Here is a 23270-nt window from a genome sequence, read left to right on the forward strand (position 1 = left end):
CTCGGGGGCAGAGAACAAGCAGCCGGCCCCGAGACTTACTAAAGAGATCCATTTGTTCTTAAGGAAAAACTTTACAGATTTAGCTTAAGTAACAGCTGCCAACATCTCTGGAATTGGTTGCCATTAGATACATTGTAATAAAGAGAATACATGTTTGGAATTGCTAATTGTTCATTTCAGCAATACCCATGCAGAATAGGTCTATTCTATATTCTTCTTGGTGTCTTATCTGCTTTTGTGTGTCTGATCAGCAGGCTGAGGGTCTGACATATTGCTCATGGAGCGCATTGCAATGTTTGTTTGGTAGGTCTCCATCGCAGCTCCAGCGGGCCGTGCATGGGCTCAGCCAGGATGCACAAGGATGCAGAACACCCTGCCCAGGCCAAACGTCATGGGCCCGCAGCAGCAGAACTGCAGCAGCTGGCAGAAAAACAAGCAGCCTGCCAGCATTCCCCACCAAGCCACGTCAGTCTCGTTACACAGCAGGTATGTAAGCGCTGAAGTAGAGTCCCTGTGCAAGGGAGAAGTTTGTTACAGGCTTCTGTGTGAGCACTGGGCTGGGCTGAGATAGACTGCATGCAGTAAATGTCCTGAAAATTCATCTCTGTCCTGTTGTTTCAAAGTGTTTACAGTCACCAAAATTTTGATTTTTCTGCGAGTTGACAAGAGTGTCTTGAAGTAATTTTATAGGAGAAAAGGCAGAGGATTAGAAAATGCTACAAAAAATGGAATCCATGCTTTGTCTTATTAGACAATAAACTAAAGTCTTCTCAGATTTGTGATTCCATGCAGTTTGCTTCCTTGTTCCTCCAGTGTGTCATCACAGTGCTGGCAATGAAAGTCTGCAGAATGGGTTCTGATGTAAATTCTATATTCCAATAACACTGTAAAGACAGAATGAAATACTTACTAGCATAGGGAATGATAATCCTTTTGTCAAACATGGTGATACATGATTGAGTTCTGGTAGCATTCCACTTGGTTTCATATTTCATGTTGAATTATGTCCTAAATGGCTACACAGAAACATTTTTTTGCTTTATAATATGCTACAGTTGAACTCATCTAAGGTGTTCAAGTTGAGCACTTCTCAGTTAATTAAGCTGCCAAGTGCAGATTTTCTAGCATAGGCACTTTGCCTTGGACAGTAATTTTTTTCTCTTTACTTGCTGGAGACAAACAATTTGAATGTCTTAGCTTGATTCTTGTATTTTGGAATTACTGTTTTAATGGTTATATTTTTCTGAGTTTTCTGAGGCATGTTTAATAGTTGCAACAGCTGCTGGTATTTGCTTCTCTTTGCTTCTTTCAATTTTATTATGTTCAGATTTTGAATAACTAGTTGTGCTATTGGAAATATATTTCAAAATGTGGGCTACATTTATAGCTTTGGGAAGCTGAATAGATTTTTCTTTGCAGATAGGCCTTACTTTTTAAAAGATATGTCAAATAATAAAGTCCCTTCTTGTTGCTGGACTCAGGAGAGACTGTGAGCACTGGCTGTACTGGTGATGCTGAGGCCTGCTCTTGCAATAAGACCAGATCCTTTTTAGACAATTTGTTCTTGTTTGTTTGTCTAGTAATACTTAGAGCTATGAGTCTGGTTCTCAGCTGGTTTTAGGTGAAATGTTGTCAGTAAAACTGTTCAAAAACTTTGATAGTGAAACATTTTCATTCAGGAAATGCTGATTTGTTGAAAGCTAAATATGTGATGGAAACTGCCTCCTTGGACAAAAGTTACTATCTAAACAAATACTTGGGGAAAAAAATTGAAATGTATCTATTTCATTTCAATCTTTCCAGAAAAGAACTTTGAAAAATAAGTTCATAGACTTTTTTCCCTAAAATCATTCATTACCCATTCTGCTTCAACTGTTGTGGTTTGTTAGGTCTGTCTAGAGAACACAATATGTCTTCTTGCAGCCATTTGTGTAGCTGCAAAAATGAAATTATTTTTAAACTCCTGTATTCCTACCATGGCTAGTTACTCCTAGATAAATTAGGAAGTATAAAAGGGGGAGTTAAGAGGGGAGTTCTGAAAGATCTGTATGGGAAGGCCAGAGCAGTTTCCTGAGCAGCACAGCTGTGTTGGGTGGCAAAGGAGCATACTCTGGTGGCAGCTGAAACCTGTTTAGCCAGCAGTCAGTCTCTGTAGGTATACTCAGGAGTGAGAAAGTCTGTGAAGTGCATGGGTAGCCTGGAAATGTATTGGCTACAGTAAATGTGTCTGCATTGCTTTTCCAAGATACTTTCCCACAGAAGAGGTGGGAGTTGGCTAGTAGGAAGATGATGGTGCTAATTTGCTTTGCAACAAGCAAACAACAGACACTCAGCTCCTAGGCACTGCTGATTTTCTGACTCTGCTATATTTTGTATTCAACTATGCAGTGTTTGCACAGGCTTTGTTTCAGTAGAGAAATATAGAAACATGGGTTGTCTTTGTCATCTTCTGTCATCACGAAAATGATCACTGTAGAAAGGAATTCATAAGCCAATGAGAAGTTTAGAACTGGAATTCTGTCTGACAAAGAGTTTCCTTCCTGAGCCTGTGTCCATTCAGTTCTAGACATCTGCTCTCTACTGTGATTTTTCTGGCTGTGTTTTTTAAATAATGCCTTTGGAAAGTTGAAATCTGAATCTGAAGTTGGCTTAGTATGAAAATTTGGATTTAGTTGAGAACAGTTTTTAAGGCAATCTGTTTCTTCAGTACTGAATTTATGGCGCATAGCAATTTCTAAACTGAGACCATCATTTTTAAGCACACTTGAAACAGTGATGTTTTGGAAGGTTCAGATGTAGCTGCAAGGCTCAGTGTATAATAACTAAAGCATGCAGTTACTACTTATGTGGTTTTTTTTTTCTTTCACATGGACATATTTTGCTCTTCTGTCAGTCATTAAAGAGTCATTCTGATTATTTTTTGATCCAGCCTGGATTTTAAATCCTGTCTTGCAAGAAAGGCCCAGGGGTTTTGTGAGAAGACAGGGCTGCCAAGACAACAAGGGCAGTAGAGGTATCAGCATACAATAAAACACAATAGTAGGACAGCAGGGCTTGGGCTTATTGTTGAGGGACCTGGAACCAGGATATCTGACTTTGAACTGTTAGGCATGGATGTAGATTGGAAGCAGGGGCATTGAGTAAATAGAAGTGCAGGAGTTTGCTGAGTAGGCTGGCAGTTTGGAAAGAGATTTGTAGAACAACAGGTACTGTTGAAGCTACCTGGGAGTGCTACATAGTTTTAGATTTGGGCAGAACAGGATTTGGCCTGAACCAGGAAGGGGGAAGGCAAGGACAGATGAGACAGAGAAATATGTGGGAGAGGATTTAGTAAATACCTGGAGAGAACTGGCAAGTCAAAGACTATTGGTATGAGATGAAGGAGGGAAAGGCTTGAGATGGGAGTGTTTGAGGGTACTGGGTTATGAAACTGATGGCTTTAGGACAGGGGAATTAAGGGATGGAAAACTGAGAGGAGAGTAGAGAAAGGGATCATATCAGGATCACTTAATTAAACAGGGCACTACTTTCCTATACATTTCTAGACAGGAAACTCTGAATTATTTTCCCCTTTTTCACTTCTGTAAAACTACTTTAAACCACTTGAAATATGATAGTATTTTTTAAAAAGCAGTCTTAAGTAAATTGGCACGAAGATTAGAACATTACTTATCTAATAATAAAAATAGTACATCTGTTTAAAGCCATTCCAGAAACTTGGAGTTAGTCTACCTTTCTGGAAAGTACCTGGCTGGTATGAAAAGGACTTGATATATGGATTTAATTATGTTTCATGATAAGATTAGGACCATTGATTTGGAGGGGGTATATGAAAGATTGACTTGAAAATACTGGTGTTGCTGTGGACTGTATTTTTGTGGTGGTTTTTGGTTTGTGTGTTTTGGGTTTTTTCCCCCCAAGGGCAAGAACTTCTATGTGAGAGTTGAATGCATTGGTTCCCTGTGTTGCACCAAGCTGTGTCTTGTAGGCTGGGGTGCTCTGAATACATAGCTCCTTCCAAGAGCAGCTGGGAAGCTTGTTTTCCTTTCCTGTTTATGTGAGAATTGCTTCTGGTGTCCATACAGTAGTGTGGGTCTCTGGGGTTCCCAAGAATGTAGCCTCAGCAGCTGTGCTTGGAATGGTGTTGTCATTCTGGTTGGGAGTCCACCTCTGTCCCTCTCCAGTCCCTGCTGTTCTTCAGTTTTCTACCCATGCCCAAAGCACCTGTTTTGTGTTTCCTGTTTTACACTCTTGTTTTCTTGCCTCTGTATTAAATTAGTTTATTATTGAGGGTTTTTTTAATGATATTATTGATACTACTTCATTATTTACTAATCAAATACTAATGTCCAAAGGGAAAAATTTAAGTATCTGATGAACTTTGAAAAAGATGTTTAAGATCTGTTCTCTGAAGAAAACAAGATTTTTGTGTTTACATTAGCTTTCTGTTTTGTCAGTCCTTTCCATTCACTTCTGGAAGATCAAGTAGGAACTTCACACTAATACTCATGACATATACAATTCTTAACATATGAGAGATGGAGATGTAGGAAGGTAAAGCTTTACTGATGTGCAGTTTTGTTCTGTTGTACTCAGTTTTCAGTCCTCACAGACAGTCATACAAAGTGTGTAGGAGCACTTTGCCTGTCATTAAGTTGTGTTTTTCTACTATTTCTATTTTTTGTGTAATAATAAAGCTCATTTTGAGATCATGACAACAGTGGGAGTTAGGTACCTCTATCCATACTATATATTTCAGATACTGCCTGATTTTTGCAGTATGTGCAATCTAACTATAGTTACTCTACAGCATCCAAAAATAGAAAAGTGTGCCTCTCATTAGCTACCCAGTGTGTCTGGGAGCAAGCAACAGAGATCTCTATGGTAAGTGTGCCTTTGAGGGTCCAGCATCAACCTGGTAAGGCAGAGGCTGAGTAGGCTAATAAGGAGGTATCTGATCTCCAATGGCCATAAGAAAGTGAGTAATCTCTTATGTACTATCTATTAGAATTCTTTGAACTGAGAAAAACAGCACTCAGTTTATCTTGTTAATATTCAAACTTCCAGAAAGGTTTTTGACAAGCTTTCATCAAGTGCTGTTAAGATGGACATAAAAAATTGTAGTAAAAGTTAATAGGTATTGTCACCGAATTTATTTACCTTCTGAAACTTCCCAAAATGGGATACCATTAAGGTTGAAAAATTAGTAGGCCACAGTTTCATCAGACAGAATAATGAGCATTTTGCAAATGATAGATTCCTAGGTTTTACAGAAATAAAAAATTATTTGCCTTATCAATAAGATATTTGTTATATGCATGAAAACCAAAATTGTTTTCATCTTCTGAAATATGTCAGGGCAGTGAGTTTGCTGGGCCATTGATCTGAACTGACCTTTTATACTGAAGAGCATGTGCTGTGTGCTGCTTCCATGTTTATGGGATTTTCTTTGTTACTTTGCTTTACTGGAGTCAATATTTTCATTATGATAAGGGGGTTTCTGAGACACTTGTGAGGAACAAAGTATCTGAAATCGGTGATTTCCCTAGTTATGTCAATTGGATGCTTGCTAATTATTTTTACAGAGTGATGATGTCTTTGTCAATGTGTGCAGTGTAGTGGTTAATGGTGCATGGTAAAACAGTTTTTCAGTTTCCCGAAATGTTCTTGTTCAGTATGCCCATTGGCTCACATGAGCCTAAGATGGTTACAGTACTGTTGGGGAAACAAGGCAGGTATGTTGGTAGTGAGTTGGGGAAGGAGACCTGAGGGATACAGTTCAGCAAGCCTATTTCATTGGAGAGGAACTTTATTGCCTTTCTTGCCTTGATTTTATGATGTAGAGATCTTACTGAGTACTTTGTGGTTTCTGCACAGCTGAACTAAGAGGGTTTTTTTACCTGTACCTAGTGTAAGTCATTAGCCTTTCTTGATGGACAGATGGATGAAGGCTTATCCAGGCTTATCTACTTTTCCTTTTATACCAAGCTTTAATCTGAAGTCTTTATTTCATGTGTGTTTAGCATAAAATATTTCCATGTGTTTGCATTGCATGACTTTCTGCAGGGAGGACATGAAAATACACAGCGTGTGTATACATCCAGAGCCAGGTGGCTGGATCCTGGATGCGTATGAGTGTTTTTCTTTGTAAATAGCATGCTACTTCTTTCTGAAGCATGCTGTAAGGTAAAAATTCTTCTGCAATGCTGTATCTGTGTGAGGTCCCTATCACTGCCCAGTGATGGGGGGGAGCTGGAGCTGATATCTAGCAGGCTGTAGTACTTCATAGTTATTAATGCTGGGGAGCTGAAGAATGTGTTGAATTGGCCAGCTTGACCGAGAGGAGGAGGAAGAGAAGGAGGGGAAACCTGATGGGAGCTCTGACTCTGTGTGTGTGGGAGAGTGAGAGATTTCAGGTCCCAGCTATCATCAGGAATAGCTCCAATTCTTGCAGCCGGGGAGTTTAATCACAGGGATAACATCAGACCACCCAGGCAAGGGCTATACAGAGCTGCCTCCTTTTGTGCTATGCAACCAGTCAGTGCCCAAGATCCAGCAGCCAGGATTCTTGCAAACATACTGACAGATCCAGTGGAGGATGGGGCACTTGTCCTATTCTACGTTTCCTGTTAGACAGAAGGTGGAAATGAGAAGGAAGCAGGTGAGTTTACTAAACCTTAGGACCAGGGAGAGGGAGTGAGGAAGAACTGAATGGGGCATTTTACAGTGTCCCAGAGGGACCCCGTATGTGCTATGGGAATCCCAAAATAGTGAGCTTCATCTTAACATCAGCTACAGCAATACTGGAAGCCACACCACTCCTCATTTAACTGTTTTAGTTACACAGTATGGTACCCTTGCCTGCCTTGTCCTCAACAGAGCAAACTGCCAGTCTGCCAAAACACCCTGTATAGGTCCCAGTGGGCATCAGCTCTTTCCTGTCTAGACCTGAACAGCATAACAAGAGCACTAAATTTAGGGTGCAGCAAATACTTACAGAAATTCAGTGAGGCTGTTTTCCCCGCCGAGGAGTTTTGGGTTTTTTCCGGTGATAATCCCTTGGTTTGACTCAACCCACTTTATCTTAGTTTCAGTTTCCTTATGTGACAGCTTCTTTGGTTTTTACACTCCCACTGATGGAGAGAAAGGGAAGTGTAAAGAAAAAAGGCATCTTACTGTACGTAGTAAGAGAAGGAAGAAGCAGGCCGTTACCTCTAAGGGGTATTTTTCTTTCCTCTCACACACTTCTGCACTGCTGCAGGGCCCCATCTTCTCCTCACTCAAGCTCTTCACACAGGAGCTGGAATTACTTTTATTACTACTGATTTGTAGCAGCATCGGTAATGTAACCAGTTGGTCTCAGCAGAGTTTGTAGGAAGTGAAAATATCACTGTAGTTTCTGCAGTGCTTATGTTGAACTCCTTCTGCTCTGAGGCTCCACAGGGAATAGAAGTAGAGGGTTTTGTTATGATGCAGCAACATCTGCAGATAGTCACCAAACAGGCCAGGCTGAGTAGCTAGGTCTCATGTTATGGGAAAGATTACACCCTGATCATCAAACTTTTGGCAGGATTGTGCCTTGTAAAAAATCACTCCCACTGGAAGTTTTGAGGCAGAGTGTCTAAATGAAAGCCTGACTTTTTCAGGAGAAGGAAGAGGGGGGAGTTCAGCCATCCAGAGCAGCAGCACTAACTTGAGTTTTCTTTTTTCATTGTTAAATGGATGCATATGCTGGAGACACTACAAAGGAATTTGCAAGTTTGTCAGGTTTCCCAGGAATGTCTTTGGCAGGTCTTTGTCTGGAACGTTTTCTGGAGACTGGAACACTTGTGCTGTGTATGCATATGTATATCCTGTAAGCCGGTAAGCTCAGAGAGCAAAGAAGGAATGTCACAGGCCTTTGGCCAGATCAGCCTTGGTGCACACACAGATTTCACACTTCCCAGCCTGTTAGCCCCAGTTCTTCCCTCCTGGCCAGTTGTTACTGCAAATTCAATCTGTACATAAAATGAAGGTGCTTTAGCATGGAGTGTGGTCAGCAAGATGGCCTCTGGGTAACAGAAAGGTGGTTTTAGAAAAATTTGTTTGTATTACATTATTTCCTCATGGAATTTGGAGTGGTACATTTTGTTACACTATTCACACAGTGGGTGTGTGTATGTCTTATTTGTGATTTGGGGTTTCCTTTATCTTTTAAAAGGCACATTAAGATAGTGTGTTTTTTTTTTTTCTTCTCCCCCCCCCCCCATGCTGGGGTGGCCTGTTGGATTCCAGTATCTTGATGCATTAAGGAAGGCAAGGCAGCTGGACTACTTCCAGTAGTACTGGCAGACCTGCCAGTAAGCTGTTAGACCAAGTCCTGGTAGCTGTCCTGGATCCCAGATGTACCTGGGAGCTCTGTGGTAAAGGTAGGAAAATACAACACACTCTAGGGAGAGGACAGGTTAACAGTGAGTATTTATATTGTTGTAGTCAGTCATCTCTGAAGGCTGAAGGAAGAAAAATAACTGAAAGAATACAGAAAAATTTCTTCACTTTTTTTTTCTCTCCACATGGCAAGTTCTTAGCTCTTCCCTTCTGTTAAAGATTTCATGGATCTTGAAAGCCTTAGGGGTGTCTGTGTTTGAGGAAGGGTTGGCAAGTGAAAATACTTGTGACTATGAAAGCCAGGTAATGAAAGAAAAAGTACATGTCATTTGCAAGCTGCTCGATAACGTTGGCATTGCTGGATGAACAATAAGTAATAAAATGGAGAATTAGGGATTGGCTGAAGAGTTGAGAAGGAGTCAAACTGGATAAACTTATGGATACACGTGCTTATAGAGCATATGGTAAAAATAGATTGAAAGGCAAAGGAGAATGCAAATGATGAAACATTTTGCACATTTTCAGTTTTCAAGGGGAATGGTTCCCTCTTTGGGCTTATGATACAATGTCATCTTGTCCTGCCTGACTCATCAAAATTTAAGGATTCTGGTCTGATCCTAAGGCAGAGGAGTAGTAATCTTACATGTATCTTATCATGATCCTGTCCAGTCCTCCTTTAAACAAAAAGGTTTCTCATTAAACAGTTTATTCATGTATGCCTTTGTTGATAGGGTTTGTTGTGCTGAAAACTGTCTCCTTCCATTTCTGACTGTGAAAATTTTATCATTTTGAGGGGTTTTTTTGAAGAGATGAAGTAGGCCTATGGTTACTGCATTCTTTTGACATATCTTTTCTATGTGACATGTGAAATATAGCTTGAGCTCTGGACCCCTTTTCCTCCTCACCAGTCAGAAATATCCAAATGGAAATGTGAGATGTGTAAACTGCAGAGGATGCAGTGTGGCTCCAAGTAAGAGAAATTATCTTTAGACTTCGTAGATCCCTGAGCTCCACCACTTTTTAGGCAACATGACTGGCTTCTGCCAGAAAAGTACTAAAATTGCCAACTGGAGAGGATCAAGTAGGTAATTTATAGTGTATTGCTTGTTGTAACATGTTGACCAGTGACTCTTTGGATCTGCTGTTCAGGATGTTGGTAATGAAAATTTAAGTCACTTTTTCGCTGCCTGCCAAGAGGGGCAGAGTAACAACTTCTGGTGGTGTTGTGTCCCTGTTCACCCTGGTTGACTCCTACAAACTAGTAAGAGAAGCATTCAGGGCTTTGGAGGCTTTTCCTTAATCCGTGGGGGCTGATCTGCAACACTCATTATTATTGTTTTCTTTTTCTGATTGTTATAATTGATGGTTTTAGCTTATTTCAGCTATTAGAGAAGATCAAAAAGAAAATACTAAATTTATTGTAGAAAAAAGATTGAGTATGATAATGGGAAACTCCTGAAGAATTAGTATAATGTGGATCAGAAAAGTGAAAAGATATGAAACTCTTTTTCTGACTCTTGCTTGTGATTTCTTGGAAGTAATATACAATGGATCTTTGTCTGTAGGCTGCTATTAATTGGAAGCAAATTCTGTCCTGAAGGTTTTATTCCTATCTCTACTTGGAGAGTTCATATTTCATATTGAATTTTAAAAGCAGATTTACGAAAACAAACCCCTCAACTCCTATATTCAGCACTTTGGGATATCATTCTCAGAAATAAATTTCTCTGAATAAGGCATGACCATAGAAATGAGTTCTTTTAAGCTTATGTCTCTCTGCTGGCAAGGCAAGTGTATTGCAGTCGTAAACCTAGCTTGTAACATTTAAAAATAAAAATAAATGTAGAAAAATACTTCGGCATTATGCAATAATTTGTCTTTTGGCTTTATTAGCATTATATTTAAGTAAATGTAACAGTGCATATAAGTACTGTTTCTAACAGGGGTCTCTATTGATATGGCTGTGACAACCTATATGTTCTTGTTCCCTCCCCCCATTTTTTCATATTGTATCATAAACATAAGTACATCAAGTGGGCTCTTTTCCTTCCGTGAAAGCTTTTGGGGATTTACTATATCATGGTGTTCTTCAGTCAGCATGTTCCTTTCAGCTTCTGACATCTTTGCTGTTCCAATCAGTTTAAAAAATGTAGCAAAACTTTACAAATCCTTCTATCATGAGAGATTAGGTGTTTATTGTCTTGCCTTTTGCAAGGTCTGCAAAGAATGTGTAGATGTGACAGTAGATGTTTGAAGATTAGGGTGTTTGAAGTGTGCAGTGTAGGCTGCACAGGTCTCCTATCATACTGTCAGTGTCAGGAAAAATATTCTCAAGTCCATTGCTGCTAATGAAAACCAGAAATCTTACCAAGCAGGGGAGTTTGAGCCCATCTTGTTGCAATTCAATTTGAAAACTATCCTAATTCTTATGGATCTACACCAATAACCATCTTGTCTGTAGCCCCGCTAGTCTTTCTTGGTTTTGGAGAGATTTTCTGTTTGGTTTTGCTCCATTAGTACTGTTTCTGAAGCTACAAGCTCTTCTATATGGGTATTTTGGTCCAGATGCTCTACATTACCTTTTACACCAAAGTACCAAGTGATTTGCTGCTAAGTGTTTGCCTCTGTAAAGGGAAGAATGCAGTTCCATCAGGTGCACAGGGAGACTAGAAAATGAAGCCGCTGCTGAGCACAGATGTGTTGGGGGTGCCTCAGTAATCCTCCCAAACATCCTGGCCAGCTAATTATAGCAGCTGAGATGTCTCAAAGCATGGCACAGTAACAAGCAGTAACACCTGTCTGGGTGGGCTGGCTGCAGATAAACCTTGTATTCGTGCCGGTGTTCTCTCTCTCTTTGTGAATCCTTTGCCTGTTTTTAATCCTTCTGTAGTTTAAACACCTGTCTGTCTGGAATGTGTGCCATGTCACTATTACCCATGCTAAGCTATTTGCTCATCTGCTTAAAAAGACAGCTTTTAAATAAGCGATGATACATTGATACAATGATAATTAAAGAGGAAAGCATGTCACAGTAATAGAGTAGGATTGAGGTCGTTACTCATCAGACTAAATGGTTCTTGGCATCAAGATAATGAGGGGAGAAAATTGGATGAAATCATCTTCATTTCACACATTGAATGTGTTAGCAAAGTTGTGATCGCTGTTGCTGACAAGCTAAGAATTGTATATAACCTATTTTATTTACCATGTTGCCTTCTGTGTTTGCATCATTTACCATTCTTCCTTCTTTTCAGACAATAAATTCTTTGTGACCAGCAACTGTCATTGTTAGGTATTTGTATAGTGCCTGGCACAATCAGAACTAAATGTAATTTGAAGCTTTCTGTTACTGCAATGAAGATGCTTTAAATGTTAATTAAATTCCACAGAACACAGCAACGTTAAGGATGAGGTAGAGGCACCAAAATGTCACCTAATATTGTTTTCTGTATAAGGTGGATAAGAGTACCCATTGCTAAGCTTGCCTGATAATGTCCCACTGTAAGATCTTGTCTTACATTGCTTATAGTCTTCTGAAACTTTATTTAAATTAATGTTTTCTGTGCTTATTGTTCAGTTTTCAGAACACTTCAGGCAAGGTGAAGTATTCCAGCCAAAACCAAGGCTGGATTAAGAAAATATTTTGTGCATTTTAATATATATGGAACTTTTCTTTTAAATCTCTTCATCTCCCATGCTTTGAAAGAGCAATTTGGAATTCAGAATTTTGTTGAAGCTTGATTGCAGAGTAACTGTTGAAAAGTTTCAGGTGTAATGTACTCAGCAAGACCTGCTAGACCATCTCAGCTTCCTGAAGGTTCCCTCCACCCTGAAGATGCTGAACTGAATTTCTCTGTATTTGCACCTCTAATGTACTTTGGCTTGAGCTTCTGTTCTCCTGTGTTTTCAGTAACCTGGTCCATGCTGGACTGGGGACCTGCCTGACTTGACTGCAGAATTAGTAGGAGTTCTGCGAGGTGTGGAGAACAGCTAGGGTATGGAGGCTGTGAAATTTGTATCTGGACATAATTTAGGGGAGGACACTGAGAGCCGTTAAGACAGAAGAACAGAAATGGATGGAGTTGGTAGTGTGGTAAATGTGGTCCAGTGAGCAGCCTACATTCAAGGACTGGATGAACAAAGAGGTTGGCAAAAGGAGTGGACTGGGGAGAGGAATAAAACCAGAACTACTAGGATACAGGATGTGTGAGAAACCAAGAATGGAAGTGTGGAAAGACAGATCAAGTAACTACTCCTGTGGAAAGTTCCAGACCTGAAATAATGTGGGTCAGGGTCCAGATGTAGTGAGGAAGCTAGTGCTTGGAGGTCTGTAAGAATGAAACTGTACTGAGGAAAACAAGGAGAATGGCATCTGAAATGCAGAAGCTGAGACTGATGGTGTGAGAATAATGACACACAGATGAGGAGCAAGAATGGGAAAGGATAGACTTAAGAAGAGATGAGGTAAAAGTGGCTGCTTTTGGAGAAGTGGGCAGAATCCTAGGGTATAACCATTAGAATTTAATCCTGTCCAGAACTTGGAGTTCTGAACCTACAAAATGCTTAGGTGCCTTGTACTACTAAAACACATGGTAACAACCATGGCTTAGGTGCTTTGTACTATAAAACACATGGCAACATGCCATGGACAACCTAGTGTGTTGTCAATGGCAATATTTATGGTCCAGAGTTCAGTGAGAGGACTGTCTGTAGTCCTGAACAATCCCATTTTAAGAATGAGTGTATTGTATTGCAATGAAGGCGGTATGTACTTGTTTGAATAATTCCACACAAATTCTGTTAAGAGAGCATTGTTAAGCTATGCTTACATCACACTTTAAGTGTCTCAATAAGCATCCTCTTTGAGATCTGGAGCAGATGCAGGGCTAGTTGTTAGACTCTTCTTTCTGTCTGTGTCCTATGTTTCATTGGACACGTGCCGTCCAATTGCTGCAGAAGTGAGGAGGGCCAATACAGGGAAGTCAGGTTCACCTGACTATGATCCTAGGCGTTGTGCAGACCCTGATGTTTCTGCTGTTCCTAAAAAATAGCATATGATCATGTAATTTAAAGTAGTTGTATGTCAGAGCCTGACTGGGAGGCCTTTGCAAAGTTGGCTTTTCAACTTTTCTATTGTTTTGTTACTTTTTTTTTCCAAAATGTAAACTGTTACATTGCTGTGGTAGGTGCATTGCATTTATGTATTTCTTCAGTGCATCAATGGATAGTGCTTACATGCAGAGTTTGATCTTTCAAGAGTATAAGCAGCACAGGAGGAATGCTCGTAGAAGGAAGCAATGGAATACACGTTATATGCTTAAAAACTTACAGGTTTTAGTGCTTGATATTGCAAATGTACACCTAACGTGATTTTTTTGTGCGTTTACTTGTGTGAACATGGTATTTGTAGGTGGTTATGTGAGCAGTTTCTTTAATGTTTGGTTGAGTTTTGGTTTGAATTTTATATCCAAGGTACTTATGCTCTGGGTTATGCCTGTATGTTTGTATAAAGAGAGGTAGAGACATGGCAGGTGTGTATGGTTGGCTTACTGACACAGCTCACCATGGCTGGAGAGGTATTCTGGTTCTTTGCTCAGCGTAATATAAGCTTCTAGCTTTTGATCAATGCATGTGAGGTTTATTTTCCCATGGCGGGAACTTTCTTACTTGGGATTTTTGCCCCATCTTTGTCCTTTTCCTGTTCTGTTCTGCTGTGAATGGAAGAGCTGTAATTTTCATGCTGGCCCCTGAATTTCATCTCAGGCATGATGGATGTTGTTGTCATCGTTCACTGCTTTATGCAACTAGCACAGTGCTTTTGCATATGAATATTTCCATATTCTAGCAATTTCACTTCTCGTAGTACATACTCTATCCCATTTACTTAGTGATACCTTTTCCCTTTTCTTAGCTTTTAATTGTCTCTGATAGTTTGTTTGGGTTTGTTTTTGTTTTGTTTTGTTTTGTTTTTTTGCCTCCTTAGTTAACAAACCTGGACTTGGCAAGTGGAGCTATAAGCAAGGGGAATGCAGCTGCCCCACAGAGCTACTGGTCACCACTCAAAAAAAGAGGGTCACTGTGGCCTGTTCAATCAGACACTCATAGAGATGACAAAAGATCTGTCTCTTCAGCAGTCAGGTAAGTTCAAATTGCTGCTTTAGCTTTTTGAAGAAGAGTGCAATGCACTGCACTTGTTGGTTATTTGTAATTTGTGTTTAGCTTCTTGCTCAGATGCAGGGGTGTGTCCAGAGAAGGGCAACAGAGCTGGTGAAGGGTCGGGAGCACAAGTCTCGTGTGAAGCAGCTAAGGGAGCTGAGGTTGTTTATCCTGGAGAAAAGGAGTCCTGGGGAGTGGGGGGCACAATATTGCTCTGTACAAGTCCTTCCAAGGAAGTTATAGCAAGGTGTGTGTTGGTCTTTTCTCTTAAAAAACAATCTATAGGACACAAGGAAATGGCCTCAAGTTCCATCAGAGGAAGCTTAGATTAGATATTAGGAAAAATTTATTCACCAAAAGGGTTGTAAAGTATTGGAACAGGCCACCTAGGGAGGTGGTGGAGTCACCTGAGGATTTTTAATACGTGTGTAGATGCGGTACTTAGGGACATGTTTTAATGGTGGGCTTGGTAGTGTTAAGGTTAACAGCTGGACTTGAGGATCTTAAAAGGAGGATCCTTTCCAGCATAAACAATTCTATGTTTCTTAGGGCTTAGTAATGGTTCCTCTCAGGTCTAGAAACTAGCCCTGTGAAAATAGCTGTGTTCCCAGAGCTGTCAGGTTCATGGTGAAATAAGGGCATAGATGAACATGGTGGATAAGAAGGAAATGTCTGTTTTTCCTTGATAATTTCCCATCCCTGCATCTGTAAGTTTAGGTTTGCTGGTGTTGAGACTTAAATGTAGAATGCAAACTTAGACCTTAAGGCATCTTCATGCTTTTTCCTTGACTATCAAGTATAGATTGTTCAAAGATAGAGCAGTGTTTATCAGAGTTTCTTTTCCAGATCTCTTCTTTATACCTTATATTAATTTTGGGCATTGGAATTTATAGTTATGGCTTATACACTCCTGGGAATCAGGGCAGACAACTGATTCTATGGTAAAACTATTCTTACTGTGATTCAAAGAGTAGCAAGGTTTACTTGCAAGAGTCTGAATCTTGGAACCTAGGAACAAAGCAAACTTGCTGCAGTAACCAGGCTGGAATACAGGCTCAAGACTGCTGGAGATTTAGTTCTTCCTTTGCCATTCCAGTAAATAATATTGAGTCCTTTGCCTAAGTGTTCATTTTTGTCTTCTAAAACAGGATAATAAAGCAGAGCTTCTCCAAGACATGAATTTAGGTCTGGAAAGCACTATGTACATGAAAATACTGATTTTTATCACTGGTGCCTGAATGCTACTGGAAGATGGAGAGAAGTGAGAGAGGGAGAAACACAGTGCAGAAGCCATATGATCTGAGTGGTGATCCTTTCCCAAATGGGTCCTTCAATAGAAAGATTGTAATGGGATTTGGAAAGCTCAAATAAAATTGTTCTTATTTCATCAGTCACTACTTTTCATCCTGCCTCAAGAAGAGGAATGTGAGAAATGAATTCCTGGCCTGTTTCTGTTCCAGCACAATGTTTGCCTCAGGGGTTTAAAGTTATTGAGAGAAGTGGAGGTGATTCTGCTCTTGGACCCCATCCAGACAAGCTATTACCTAGTCCAAATACAGAACCTATCCAACAGGTGTAAATTGCCTTCCTCTCCTACGTGGCTTGGAAGAGCAGCAGCATACAGGCTCTCCTAGAGCTTCCATTCCCTTTTCAGCTCTGTTTGCACCTTTGCATGGGCTCACAGACAGAGCTGCAAACCCCACCACTAATGCCCAGAACTCCACTCTGAATGATGTCCAGGGCAGTGTCTCGTCTAGCATTGTGTGCATAGTTTAATTGTGCCTTTAGTTAAAGTTTGTGTTTTATTTTGTACAGCAATCTGAAAATAGTTCAGAATTTTCCAGTCACAACTGATAGAAGATTCCATCTTCAAACCTTTTATGAGTCATTTAGTCTTTCATTACTTCAGTTGCTCTGTTTTCTATCCTCAGAACAAGAGTCAGAAAGATGCCTTAAGATTCTCTATTAAATTATTTTATCTTCATGGCTGCTTTTATTGAATGGCCAAAATACTGGGAGTTAAGAGTTTTATGTGAATCTGGAAATGGAAAAAAAATCCTTGAAGCAATGCTGGATTACTTGGTCTGTGGACTTCTGTTTAATGAGAGAATTCCAAAAGGAATATCAAGGCCATGATATATGGGGATGGCTATCTTGTATTGTAAATGCCTTTTTTGCTGCTTGATTTTGTTACATTGGAGCAAGCAATTCATAGAGGGTCATCTGATGGGTGTCAGCCTGTGCTCATCACAGGATGACTGAAGAAAAGCTTCCTGTTTTGAGATTGAGATTCTCGTCTATCAGTTGCAGAATTCAGCAAGGATGGAATTGTTCTGTGAAATCAGTCTCTTATCTGGCTTGCACTTAGCTCTGGGTCAAGCATCTGTCTCTGAAGTGCAGTCCTCGCTCAGTTTTTGTATGGCTCTGTGCTGCTGAAGTTCGTTAGAAGATGCTTGCAAAGCTGTAGGATTCAGGCTATTCTATTAGACACATCATCTTCCCCGTTAATTCCCACTCTCACAATAGTGACTTATCTAAATTTATCTCAAAATAAGTTATCCTTTCTTTTGTTGATTCCTTTGCTTTGCATGAGATAAGGTGCTGAACTGGTAGTCTGCTTGCCAAAAGGCAAAGGAGGTCTTGGGTTTGCAATACAGAGACAGAGGGCGGTTCTAGGTATGTTAAAATGTTATTCTATATATCTGCACTGCTGTGCATTTTGAGGGTTTTTTTTTGCCACTTTCCCTAAGTATTGGCACTATTTCCACTCAAATGATGGCCTAGCCTGTTGCTGCACCTCAGACAAAGAAGCCTGCAGGGCTGCACAAGAGGTGAAATGTTCCAAATTGTATGTGGCCTTACTTCTGACTGCTGTCATGTGACTGTCAGCCTCTGCCATGTTTGCTGCAGACCTGCCTTGTTGCCCTCTGTGTATCAGTGAAATTATGCCAAATCTAGAGCTGCTCTTGAAAAAGCATTCTCCTGAAAGCATTCTTGGTTTCATAATAAAGGTAAAACATCAGGTGTTTAACAGAATGAAACTTATTGATTCAGAACATAAACTAGGTTTGAAGTATCTGTTAGCAAAAGCTGTGTAATCCCTAGTTGTGAGGACCGCAGATGGAGGTTAGTAGAGGTTTCTGGTACTGGAATTTGCAGCTGCTGTTCCACTTGTTTTTTGAAAAAGACAATGGGTTTTGTCTCCAAGAATTACTTGGGCAGGTGACTAAATCTTAAAGACTTGGACCAAAACTAGACATGAAAGTTTTTTTCTGGCTGATACAGATTTCTGTGTTTTCAGTGGGCACCTTGTATTCAGCAGCAGCCATCCTTGCTCATGTTCATCTCATAGGGGCAGTAAATTGGCAAGAATTCAGCAGTGAAATGGTCAGTGTTGTCTCAGATCTGTTTTATTAGCTTCCTGCTCATTCATAACATCTATCCCAAACCTGAAGACTGACCTCACACTTCCAAACTGCCCAGCATATTCTTTTCCTTGGATTTTCTGACAGACTTATCTAATTTGGTTAGGGCAGGCAGGCAAGCTTCCTTGTCATCAGTCAGAGGGTAGCATGGCAGTTGAATTTATATTCGAGAGCCTGTGAAGGGCTACTGCAGTCAGAGAAAAGGGATTCTCATCTTTTCCTTGCTTGACGTGTCTGAAATACTTCTTAGCTCATAATTTCTGCCAAGGTGCTCAGGTTCATCAAGAAATGTTTTGTTGGTAGACTTGTCTAATCTGGTTTAAATTTATATAAACACATGCTTTTTCAATTTTCTGATCTAAGGGGGTTTTAAATTTAGTTTACTCTGGTATCACTCTCAGTGATAGTAATAGCAGTGGCTCTCAGGGCCTCACAGGCTGTGTGCACATACCTGCTGTATGTCCAGGTTCCCAAACAATCTCTGCTTTGGCTATTTTTGTTTTTACTTTTCCTTGCCTAGAAGTATAGAATAGGGTGGAAAACCAGAAAATGCCATCTAGACTTTTATCATCTCAGATGCCTCTGGGTTGCATTGCATGTATTTACTGCTCATGTACAGATCAACAATGTAGGTGCAGGAAATCCAGTACTACTTAAAAAGCTTCCTGTGCCTGCTCTCATAGAAAATATGTATCAATTTACATCCCAAAAATTCTACAGCAAAATGATTGTACACTCTGCTCACTTGCATGCCCCAGTTGGCACAGTCTTCCAAATCAGGACCTTCCTTTCAATTGCTGGCCTTCCTTAGCCTTGGCTGGGTAGTGGGTACTTTATATTCTGATTCCCCACCTAGTGCCTACTACTGCTTCAGGCCAATTTCTTTTACTGCTAGGGATACATGTACTATGTGTTCTAGGTTTCAGATGCTCTGATCACACCAAGTATATATCCTTTGGACTTATGAGGAAGAATCCCAGATCTCTTTTGAGGGTTTTCTCTGAGCTGGTGTATTTGGCTTCTGTAGTTTCACTGAATCTTTGAGTTTTGTCAGAAAGACCCCAGACAGCAATCAGCAGCTAATTATGGTTCACTGGTCTCAATTCTTTGTGTCAGAGGGGCTGCTGAATGTGTTTGACCTGTAGAGAAGGTGAAAGTGGCTTTGTTGTTTCCTTAGTTTTTATTTTAAATTTGGAGCTGTGGAATGTGAAATAAAAAATTGTGCTTGGACCCTGACTAGACAGGCTCTGGAGAGCAGTGATAAAATGGAGACTTGAAATAGACAAAAGATGCGCAGGATGATTCTTACAATGATAGAAGGGTGAGCACTTGATGGGACAGTCTTGCTTTTTTGCAAAACTCTTGAGCTAGACTAGGGTGGGCTTAGCATGGGTGTGGCAGTTGGGGCTGTGGGAGAGAGTTAGCTATGTATGGGCTTGCAGCTAAAAGTAAGGACAAGAGAATTTCCTGGGATGTTGGTAGCTAGCACCAAGTTTTTATAAGAATAAATATCTTCTCTATGTAACATATGTGTTGCCTTGTAGTTCTGGCTTGATGGTAACCTTATTCTCTTCCAAATTGTTTTTTCAAGCTCCCTGCAGTTTCTTGCAAAGTGGAGGCTACCTGACTGCTCTCCAGTGCTGCATTTGCCAAGTGTTCAGGGCCTATTTGTTTGCACAGCATCTAGGTGTAAGGTGATTTGGAGGCTCTGCTATGCTGCTGCCTGTGGAGGAAATGAAGGGATAAAGCAGCAAGCACTGAGGGTTACACAGTAGGTCCTCAGTTCAGTCTGCAAACTGCAGTGACCTTAACACCTCCCTGAATAAGCACTACAGAAGTGCCAGAGCAGCAGCAGCCCAACAGCCCTGACTCCAGCCCTCTGCTAACATAGCCACATCTCTGTTCCTTGTTCCCCACAGTGCTTGTTCACTTTTCTCTTTACCTTAATGCCTGAATTAATTCAATTTCTTTATTTGAGGTAGAGAAGTAATTCAGGATGGGTTCAGTGATTTTTCTGTAATCTCTGTCTGCATTGCCTCAGTGGCTCTGTCATGCTGATTCTACCTGTGGATCACGAGAGAGGCAGCATTTCTGAGAGCCCTGAATTTGGGGTTTACTACTTCCTGCTCAGAGGAGGTTTGAGGAGGGCAGGTGAAAAATAGAACTACTACCTGGGTAGGTGTACATTTTTACAAGTCTGTTTCCAGTTTGTGCTTGTTCTTCTCCCTGTGCATCCAGGCATATTTGTGCCTGTATTTCCTGCCTTAACAGCCTCTTACCTTTAGTTGTTGTTTTGGTTTTTCTTCTTCCCATGCATGTCTCCCAGGGTCACCAGTGACAACTTGTTAAGTGTGGAAGTGAACTGGCTGACTTAAACTTCAGGAATACATGGCTCACCTTGTATTTTTTTTTCTATATATATATTGGTCACACTAAGGAAAATTGTCAGGGCCAATTGCTCTCCATCCTGCTTGGAAATCGCTCTGGGCCTCAGCACCATGGATTGGCAGAGTCCTCAAGGATCCCAGCTTCCCACAGCTAGGCCTTGGCTCTGTGCGTGTGGAGGCTGCAGGGAGGAAAGGCGCAGAGCTCGTGACTGGCCCAGACAGTCTGAGGCCTGGCCCCGCAGCTCGGCTCCCCAGACGCTGTTGAGTCGGACTTGGCTGGCGGCCGCCGCGCTGTTCCTTTGCCGAGGTAATAAGTGAGATTAATCACAGGACCCTTTCCAGAGGCAGAGGAGGTTTGTGCTGCATGCAGGGAGACTGTAGGAGCCAGTGCTGGGAGCTGGAGGCAAAAGCTGAGGCCTCACAGCGGGGCAGAGCAGGGCACTGGTGAAGCTGTGCAAGGACGGCCTCTCTGCTCAGCTGCTTCTGAGAAGCATTACTGGAGCTGCAGCTGCTGCCTCCCCTGAGCACAGGGGGCTCAGCCACTGCATTGCCTTTGTCTGCTGGCTTTGGACAATTACATTTTCTGCAAATAACTCTCAGAATTTGAGGGGGAGCAAGCTTCTTTTTGACTGCACGACTTCCAGAGGAGATAAGAGGATCTTTCTTACTATTCCCTCCAGCATACTGTGGAGAGCAAGCAGCCCATGTTGATAGGTGGAGGGGAGTGACAGGGGTCTCCTGCCTTCTCCCAAACCAATACTACATAATGATTTTGGGTTTCCTTTTCAGCTGCCTCCACAAACTGACCTTACCCTGATATAAACACAGGATTTGCTATCCTCGACTGGGCTGCTGATCTCTTCAGTACTCCCATCCTCTGCTTCAGAGCAACTATTTCCAACATCATCAGTACAAAAAATGTTCTGATGGGCAGCAGGGAAATTCCCTTTCTGAGGGGAAGATAGATTTCGCTCTCTGTTAGCAGCTGGCATGTACTTCTCGCAATACTTTTTTCTGCATAGTCTAGTGTGGGTATTGTCATTAAAAATATTTTACCTTCTCCAGAAAATGTAGTCCCATTGAGTTGTAGCAATGAGTTCCATGGGTGGTGCATATTATGCAAAATTTTCCTTTTTTAATTTTTTCCCAAATTTTGCCAAAAGTCTGTGTACCTGTAACAAGATCACATGAAGGCAAACAGAAATGCTTGATTTATTTTCTGTTCTATTTATTCTCTTTTTATCATCTCTCTTCTTGTTTGTCTCTCCTAAACTAAACAGTTCCATTCTTTTCAAATTCTAAATGGAAATTGTCCTGGCCCTCTAATAATTGTCTGGCTATCTTTACAGAGATGACAAGAGATGAAAACAGTGTACATCAAGAAGGGGTAAAACATTAGTTTTATGTAAGTAACACTAGTGTATCTTTAATTTCTATCTCAACTTAGATATAGGAATATCTTGTTGGTTTCTGACCATGCTGAACACTGAATTTTTTTATTAATATACATTTTTTTTTCTTTGATTATTGCAGTAAATGTTGAACTGAACAACAGGTATAAGTAGTTAGTTTTTTCCAGGGATTTTTTTTTCTTTCCCCATTCCTAGGCAACTCTTCTTTTCCTGCACTGGTGAATTTTGTTGGCTGTGGTGGAAGTTGCTGAATCTTTTCTGTTCTGTTAAACACCTAATTCAATATGGAACAAGTTGCAATCTTCTTGTGTCTTGCCCTAGACTCAAAATGTTCCCCCAATTTTCCCTGATCTCAGAGGTCTTTGAAATACACCGTATCAGTTCTAGATACTTCATGTTGCAAAGTCACCAGCACATCTTCCTTTCCTCTGCATGTATTTAAACCTCCTATTCACCATTAAAATAGTTGTTTTCCAGAGTGGTTTTCAGAGGGTTAATGTGCCTGGAGTTCTCATGGGGGAGATCTACTCTGCTCCTTACATTCTTGTAGGAATGAGGGGACCCTATTCTGGTGCTCTGTAGGAGTGGCTCTGCCTCCAGCAGCCCTCCTCTCTAAAAGAGTTCTGAAAGGGTTACAAGGGAGCCTTGGCTGTTTCTTTGAGCTATTTGGAAAGGACTGGCCTCAGACAGCTTGGCAGGAACCTGAGGCCCTGTTTTTTCCAGCCCAACCCTTCCTTCTGCACAGAGCTGTCAGGGAATCCCACGAATGTCTGGTTTTTCCGCCTTTCCTAATTCTTTTAACAATATTTTTATCCATCTGTGACTCTTCCTCACACAAGGATCTCAAATTTTATCCCTTGATTTGCCTTGCACGTAGTGAAGTATAAATGAAAGCTGTGCTACCATGCCATAGCTGTTGGAATTGGTTCACAGTTGTGCAGCTGAGAAGGGCATTGGGAAGTTTCCCAGAAGAATGTCCTTTCTGGCATTGATATTAGGGCAGGTCCATCTGGCCTGAGAACAGAGGGATTGAATGGTCCCATCTTTGAGCTGTGCTATTCCTGTGTGTTACAGTGAGGCACTCTGCAATCTTGGGGCTGCATGTTCTGTATCCTTCCTATCAGACATACAGAATGCTGCTTTGTAGAAATAGAAATCCCCTTTGTAAACCAGGCTTATGAAGGACAAGATAGGGTTAGTGACTTTTCCTTCATTTGCCTCACACTGTCTAGGACTGCCCTGAGGTTGAACTCACTGTGAATATTTTGGAGATTTCCAAGTCTGCCCTGTACCTTTTCACTTCAAGTAAGTGCAGGTGTAGTGGGTAGTGTGAGAAGGGAAGTTTGGTTACTTGGTGAGAGCAAAGGTCTTGAACAGCTGTGTTGAAGACATTGGTGTTGTACAGCTAAGGAATAGAAATTGAATTGGGGTTATATGGCTATCTCAGTAGGCCTGTCCAGTGCTGGGAGTTGGGTGTGATCTGAATTCCATGTAGAAAGACTTCCATTAGGCAGCCCTCCTGT

The 23270-nt window shown here is 41.0% G+C and overlaps 1 protein-coding gene across 9 annotated transcripts in view; it reads left to right on the top strand.

The window, feature by feature from the left end:
• Positions 1 to 23270, top strand: part of TTLL5 (tubulin tyrosine ligase like 5) — a 124182-nt gene that overhangs the window by 59485 nt on the left and 41427 nt on the right. For all 9 annotated transcript variants that reach the window (XR_004060747.1, XR_004060748.1, XM_030948878.1 and 6 more), the window contains 2 exons: positions 308 to 486; positions 14351 to 14505. Coding sequence is in view for 7 of the 9 variants with exons in the window: in XM_030948878.1 (XP_030804738.1) it covers positions 308 to 486; positions 14351 to 14505 (334 nt within the window). In the remaining 2 variants the exon portion in view is untranslated. The remainder of the gene's footprint in view (positions 1 to 307; positions 487 to 14350; positions 14506 to 23270) is intronic.

The sequence above is a fragment of the Camarhynchus parvulus genome, chromosome 5, assembly GCF_901933205.1.
Source record: "Camarhynchus parvulus chromosome 5, STF_HiC, whole genome shotgun sequence".
Classification (NCBI taxonomy): domain Eukaryota; kingdom Metazoa; phylum Chordata; class Aves; order Passeriformes; family Thraupidae; genus Camarhynchus; species Camarhynchus parvulus.